Here is a 7,659-nt window from a genome sequence, read left to right as displayed (position 1 = left end):
CAGTCGGTGCTCTTAACCACTGAGCCATCTCTCTAGCCCTAACTACAATTTTCAAAGCACAAAGTACAAGCCTTGAGTAGCTTGGTCATGTGTCCTTTAGATGGTGCTTCAGTGGGGCCATAAGGCCAGTGTTCTCAACCTGTGGGTAGTGACCCCCCTCCCCCAAAGATCATCTACACTACAAATCATAACGGTAGCAAAATTACACTTAGGAGGTAGCAACAGCTTTATGGTTGGAGGCTGGGGCGGTGTCACCACAACATAAAGAACTGTATTAGCATTAGGAAGGTTGAGAACCACTGCATAAGACCAAGGTAAGGCTGTGTGTTTGTGCCTTAATGGATAAGCCCGGGACTGCCCTCTAGTGGCCGCTACACAACAAAGCCCTACTGGATTACACCTCAGAAACTAAGAAAATTGGTGCTGAGCAGGACCACCCTGTTTCTTTTTTGTTTGTTGGTGGGTTGTTTTTTTTTTTTTGTTTTGTTTTGTTTTTGTTTTGTTTTTGTTTTGTTTTGTTTTTTGTTTTTTGAGACAGGGTAGCTCTCTGTATAGCCATGGACTCACTATGTAGACCAGGCTGGTCTCGACTCAGAAACCCGCCTGCCTCTGCCTCCCAAGTGCTGGGATTAAAGGCGTGTGCCATCACTGCCCGGCACCATCCTGTTTCTTAACTATCATCAGTGCCCACTCTGACCAGCCAGCCTAACCAATTTGGTGAGCTCTGGGTTCAGTGAGAGACCCTGTGTCAAAAAATAATGTGGAGTGTAACTGAGAAAGACACTTGTCGTTGACCTTCAATGTACATACACAAAGATTAAGTCAGATGTGGTGGCTCGCGAATGTAATCCCAGCATACATTCAGGCAAAACACACATTTAAAAAAATTTATTGCCGGGCAGTGGTGGTCCACACCTTTAATCCCAGCACTTGGGAGGCAGAGGCAGATGGATTTCTGAGTTCCAGGCCAGCCTGGTCTACAGAGTGAGTTCCAGGACAGCCAGGGCTACACAGAGAAACCCTGTCTCGAAAAACCTATTTTTATATACACACACACACACACACACATATGTATGTATGTATGTATGTATATATATATGTATGTATATATATATATAATATATATATATTATATATATATATTTTTTTTTGAGACAGGGTCTTACTGTGTTGCTCCAGCTGGCCTGGAACTGACCTCGCTGGTATTAACAGTGAGCCTCATGCAGGGCCTGATTGGCTTTTTCCAATACAGGGTCTGACTGATCAGGTTTTATTTTGTTTTAGACGGGGAGGGTCTCACTGAGTAAGTAGCTCAGGGTGACTTAGAACTCGGGATCCTCCTGCCTTCACCTCCCAAATGCTGCGATTACAGGCGTGTGCCACCAATCTCCGTTCTGTGCCTTGATTTCTAACATCACTCTTCCACAGTCCAGGGAGCGTCAGGGAAGCCTCAAGCGTCAAGACCGGCTGTTTTTGTTTTTTTGTTTTGTTTTGTTTTTCCTTTTCTTATTTCTTAGTTTGCTGTTTTGAGAAAGGATTTATGTCTCTCTGCCGCTCTGGAACTCCAGGCTTTGTGAACCAGGCTGGGCTCCAACTCACGGAACTCCTCCTGCGTTCTGAAATGAAAGGCGTGCACCCATGCGCCTACCCAAGCTGTGTTTTTCAAACCGCGGCTCTCGCGCCTCGCTCCGCACGCTGCGACCGTTCACCGTCTCACCCGGCGCGCCGCGTCGAGGACAGTGACGTAGGCGGCGGCGCGCGGCGCGGTGTACCCTGGGATATTTAAGTCCGCTCCGCGGCGCGGAGCCGCGATGTCTCCGGCGGCTCCGGCGGCTGCGGCGGCTGACGGAGGCGAGCGGCGGCGGCCCCCGTTGGGCGTACGGGAAGGCCGGAGCCGGGCCCGCGGCTGCGGAGGACCGGCGGGTGCTGCGGCTCTCGGCCTAGCGCTGCTCGGCCTCGCGCTCTACCTAGTGCCCGCGGCGGCCGCGCTGGCCTGGCTGGCCGTGGGGGCGAGCGCGGCCTGGTGGGGCCTGAGCCGAGAACCCCGCGGCCCGAGGGGCCTGTCGTCGTTCGTGCGCGAATCGCGCCGTCACCCGCGGCCCGCGCTCACCGCTTCACCGCCTCTAGCCAAGTCGCCAGTCAACGGTAGCCTCTGCGAACCCCGCAGCCCGCTTGGAGGCCCCGACCCCGCTGAGCTCTTACTCATGGGCAGCTACCTGGGCAAGCCAGGCCCGCCCGAGCCTGCTCTCCCGCAGGACCCAAGGGAGAGGCCGGGGCGCCGCCCACCCTCACGCTCCCCGCCGCCGGCAACCGCGGTCCAGCGAGTCCACCACGTCTACCCTGCGCTCCCCACCCCACTTTTGCGACCCGCCCGGAGGCCGCCCCACCGGTAAGCCCCGGCGATCTTCCCAGGATGGGTCTCTGCGGCCATGGATTTAACCTAGGGCTCAACCTTAAAATCCGATGTAACTTACCTTCCTATTTTCTTTGCCTTTTCCTTTCTTTTTATTCCTACCCTTCCCCCCCCAATTGCTCTCCTTTCTCTTTATTCTTTTTTTCTTTTTCTTTTTTTCTTTCTTTCTCTTTTTCTTTTTTTTAAGGTGGCATAAGCCGTCTAGTCTCAAATCATTTCTTTGGCTGAGCCTGTCCTTGAACTCATCCTCCTGCCTCCATCTTCTCGGCGAGGAGTTAACGGATAGGATTATAGGTTTGCACCAGGTTGTATGCTGTGCTGGGATCGAACCCACAGCTTTCATTCATAGTAGAGAAGCACTCTTCCCATCCCCTAGTCCTCGGTTTAGGGTTTTTGGAGGCAGGATTTCATGTAGCTTGAGCTATCCCTTGAACTCATGAGGGTGACTTTGGGCTGCTGACCCTCCTGCCTCCGTCTACTAAATGCTGGAATTACAGGCGTGTTCCACTACACTCAGCCCAGATTCTGGATAAAAGCATTTTTTAAAATTGAACATGCATGTGGAAATGAGAGGACAGCTTGCTGGAGTCATTTTTCTCCTTCCACGTGAGTCTGAGATTGATCTCAGTTTGTCAGGCTTGGCAGCAATTCCTTTGCATTTCGCTGGCCTGGATAAGTCTGCTTAGTTGAGGTGATGAATACCTGTCAATGTTTGGGTTTTGCTGTGTATTGGTGATTAGTGAAGACAAGTTGGGAAAGAAAAAAAACAAAACAAAACTATTCGTACACACCTCAGCTGCTTGCGCTGTTCTTCCAAAGTGCCTATGTAGGCAAGGATTTCAGTTTCCCCCGTAATTTGATGAAGTCTGTGGTAGAGAAAGCCATTAAGCAACTGATATTTTCTCTCTTTGGATGACATGGGAGAAATTTGCCATAAAAATGCTACCTTCCCTGTTGCTTAGAGAAATGTATAGTCTGAGCTGTTAGTGTCAGAGTGCTTTGTCTAGCATGTATACACCCCTGGGTTCCATTACCAGCACTGTCAAAAAATAAAATAAAAAAGAGAGAGGTTGATAATTCTCTGGAAAAGAAGTGTTAATGCCTCTTGTTTCTGCAGTCAGTTGAACTTGGTGTTCTCTTAAGACTGGGGTTCCAGGCTCAGTGGGTAAGAGCACTGGCTGCTTGCTCTTCCAGAGGTCCTGAGTTCCATTCCCATGTGAACCACATTCTGGCTTACAACCATCTGTAATGGGATCCGATGCCCTCTTCTGGTGTGTCTGAAGACAGCTACAGTGTACCCATATAAATTATAAAAAAAAAAAAAAAAAAAAAAAAAAAAAAAAAAAAAGGCTGTGGTTCTATCAAGTGTCTTGTCTCCTGTCCTCCACAGAGATTGTGGGCCTTTATCCAGTCGGTTTGTTATAACACCTCGAAGACGATATCCCATTCAGCAAGCCCAGTATTCCTTGCTTGGGGCACTTCCAACCGTCTGCTGGAATGGTGGTCATAAGAAGGCTGTGCTGTCTGCACGGAACTCCAGGATGGTGTGCAGCCCAGTGACAGTGAGGATTGCCCCTCCAGACAGCAAGCTGTTCCGCTCACCAATGTGAGTATGTGCGAGAGTGTGTGCACGTGTGTGGAGACCAGAAGAAAGCCTGAGGACTCCTTATTGCTCTCACTCTTTTTCCTTTCAGGCCAGAGTCTCTCTCTGAACCTGAGGCTTATGTTTGGGTCTAGCTATTGAAGCACCAACTGTCCTTTTTCCCTTGGAGCTTGGTTTCTAGGGGTATGCAGGATGCCTGGATGGTTGTCAGTCCTGGATCTGAACTCCAGTCCTGGTGATTGTACAGCTCTCCATCACTGAGCCATTTCTCCATTGCGCAAGCATGCACACACACACACACACACACACACACACACACACACACACACACATTCATAGGCCAGGCTGGCCTAAAATTGACTGAGTAGCTCAAGCTGTCCCGAAACTCAGGATGATCCTCTTGCTGTTGGGATTAAAGGCACAAGCCACCATGCCTGACTTAGTAGTCATGATAGTTTGTATACATAGGTGAGTTGAGGTCTTGCTTGTTGTTTAGCTTCTAGTTTCTGTTCTGTCCATGCATGGTAGTTAAAATAGCCTGTCTCCAGAATCTTGTCTTTCATTATAGGCCCGAGCAGATACTTGACACATCATTGTCCCCACCATCAAGTAGTGCCCCAGACCCGTGTGCAAAAGAGACTGTCCTGAATGCCCTCAAGGAAAAGAAGAGGAGGACAGTGGCAGAGGAAGACCAGCTGCACCTTGACGGCCAGGAAAACAAGAGGAGGTAACGTGTGCTCTCAGGGTTAAACTGTCTTCCCACGGGGCTCCAGAGAATCTCAGTGGTAGAGATCACCATGGAGGTGTCAAAGCCAGCTCCAGTCTGAGCCTTGGACTTTAGTGTTTACCGCTTAAGGCACGGGTTAGCTAAATTTCAGTCCTCATGCACTTGAACCTGCATTGGCATTTGGCCTCACCTACCACCCACCCAACTTAACTCACCCTTCCCTCCCAGTGCTCTGAGGCAGGTTGTTATATTCTACAACCCCAGCTAGCCTTGAACTCCTGGGCCCTTCTAATTCTAAAACAGTGGGATCGGGGCTGGAGAGATGGCTCAGCGGTTAAGAGCACTGACTACTCTTCCAGAGGTCCTGAGTTCAAATCCCAGCAACTACATTATGCCTTACAACCATATGTAATGAGATCTGATGCCCTCTTCTGGTGCGTCTGAAGACAGCTATAGTATACTTATGTATAATGATGAATAAATCTTTAGAAAAAATAAATAAAATAAAATAGTGGGATCCTCAGCCTGTATGACCAGCTTTCTGCCTTGGATGCTAGTCTGCTAAATTTTATTATCAAAAGTAAATGCTCATAGTTTTCCCCTCCAATTGTGTGGTTCTGTTTGTTTGTTTTTTAGTGTTTTAGTTAAATACCAATAGTAGTGTTGAATGGAAGGGATAGTAAATCTGTCAGTGATGAGCAGAACCTCTTATTCTCTCTTATACTAATTTCCTCTTTAGTCTATGGGAACTTAGTGAGAATAGGGAGAGCAGCTTCCTGAGTGTGCAAAGGGAAGGTTGAAGAGGGTCATCAGGAGATGCAGGACCTTCGTTTTTTGTGGTGGTTGTTTTTGTGGACCTGAGGAAGAGACTTAGGGCCTACCGCATGCTATGCAAGTGTTCACTGCCAAGCCACAACCCCCTAGTTCCTCAGTGTAGGAGTCTAGGCAGTGGCTGTACCATTGACCATATACCCAGCCCTCTCCTTTTTTTTGTAATTCAACAAATGCTTATCAAGCACCAGCTGTGTGCTAGGCCCTACTCCTCTTCCTTATGGGACTTTTTTTGGTTTTTCGAGACAGGGTTTCTCTGTGTAGCTTTGGCTGTCCTGGAACTCACTCTGTAGACCAGGCTGGCCTCAAACTCAGAAATCCGCCTGCCTCTGCCTCCCAAGTGCTGGGATTAAAGCCACCAACGCCTGGCTCTTTATGGGACTTTCAAGGTAACAAATTTTTGTGTGTTCACATACATACTTAAATATACACACATATATATACGTAGGGGTATGTGTGGGGTTTGAGGGTTTTTTTAAATTATTATTACTTTTTATATGCTTGGTGCCCGTTGAGTTCAGAAGAGTTCAGAAGTTCAGAGCTCTGGAAACTGGAGTTATGGATAATTCCTCAGTGTAGGTGCTGGGAATTGACCCTGGGTCCCCTGCAAAAACATCCAGTGCTCTAAACTACTGAGCTAGTTTTTTTCCAGCTTCAACTTCAGAAATTTTAAAATTACATTGTATTCATTTAATTGGGGGGGGGGGCTGAGGAAGGCATAACACTTGCCATAGAAGATATGCGGAAGCCAGAGAGCAGCTTGGAGGAATTGGCTCTCTCCTTCCGCCATGTGGACCAGGAGGACATCAGGCCTGGTGACAAGCACCCTACTCACACTGGCCCAGCTCTTCATCCCCCTGTGTTTTTGGGTTTTTTTGTTTGTTTGTTTTGGTTTTGGTTTTTTTCCAAGACAGGGTTTCTCTGTGTAGCCCTGGCTGTCCTGGAACTCACTCTGTAGACCAGGCTGGCCTCGAACTCAGAAATCCGCCTGCCTCTGCCTCCCAAGTGCTGGAATTAAAGGCATGTGCCACCACCGCCCACCCATCCCCTGTGTTTTACTGATATGGGTGTATTTGAGACGGGTTTGCTTTGTAGCCTTAGCCTCGCTATCTAGATCAGGCAGTCTCCTCTCCATGTGCCAGCACTCCTTGCAAGGCTGCTTATTTATATGGCTAACAAGGTAATTGCAGATCGTAAGTAGAGTGTTAGAACTCTTGGTGTGATGAGGAAGAGCTCTTAGGACACGGTGCCACACACTAGGAAGAAGAGCTGCCATCCCCTTTGTCTGGCCTACGCACAGCTGACAGATTTTCAGTTGACCATTTCCAATACTGGATGACAAAAGGAAGTGAAGGAGATTTTGCTCTTGACTTCTTTTTGAGACAGTGTTTATAGCCCAGGCCAGCTTGTAATTCACTGTGTAGCCCAGACTAGACTGGAATTCATAATCATTTTGCCGTAGCTTCCCCAGTGCTGGGATTATGTATGTGCGTTGTTATATCTCACACTAGTTAAGGAAATCTTAAGAAACGGCATCTGTATTTATGGACTAAAGGATCTCAGAGGGGTGGCAGGACTGGCAAGTAAGCTGTTGTGCTGATGCCCATAGCTAAGCAGGAGTGATAGCTGATGGCAGGGAGGAAATGACAACTGTTGTGGTCCAGGTAAGTGCCTTGGCCCTGTAGCTGAAGAGTCAGTATTTTTCCCTGTAGTTGGAATGTAGCAGTGATCACTGGCACCATGAGTGCACCTGGCACCTGTAATCCCAGCACTGTGGAGGCTGAGCCAGAAGGATTGGGAGTTTAGAGACAGCCTGAGGTTATATAATATGTTCTGGTGTAGTTTGGGCAGAATAACAACTTGATTAAAAATGTTTTTCCTTCTTGTGGTACACCTGAATAGTTGAAGCATTTTGGAGATTCATTCTTGTTCCTTAGTTACAAGGTCAGTCTTAGAGTAATGTACTTTACAGAACTGAATGGTTTAAAACAACCTTTCTCATATTTAGCATGAAATGTATACTCTATAGAGGTGGTATTGGGCTCCAGGAGTATGAAGAAATGCTTTCAGTTTTCTTTTTTTTTT

At 47.9% G+C, this 7,659-nt stretch overlaps 1 protein-coding gene across 1 annotated transcript in view; it reads left to right on the top strand.

Annotated features, from left to right (window-relative positions):
• Positions 1-1,774: 1,774 nt before the first annotated feature.
• The window catches only part of LOC116104670 (nuclear envelope pore membrane protein POM 121-like), a 17,791-nt gene continuing 11,906 nt past the window's right edge, over positions 1,775-7,659 (top strand). The window contains exons 1-3 of the mRNA XM_031391163.1: positions 1,775-2,389; positions 3,804-4,019; positions 4,585-4,743. Coding sequence (XP_031247023.1) covers positions 1,812-2,389; positions 3,804-4,019; positions 4,585-4,743 — 953 coding nt within the window. The 5' untranslated portion in view covers positions 1,775-1,811. The remainder of the gene's footprint in view (positions 2,390-3,803; positions 4,020-4,584; positions 4,744-7,659) is intronic.

The sequence above is a fragment of the Mastomys coucha genome, unplaced genomic scaffold (genome assembly GCF_008632895.1).
Source record: "Mastomys coucha isolate ucsf_1 unplaced genomic scaffold, UCSF_Mcou_1 pScaffold22, whole genome shotgun sequence".
NCBI classification, from domain to species: Eukaryota; Metazoa; Chordata; class Mammalia; order Rodentia; family Muridae; genus Mastomys; species Mastomys coucha.
The sequence above is the reverse complement of the archived record's forward strand: the minus strand, read 5'-3'. Positions and strand labels throughout refer to the sequence as shown.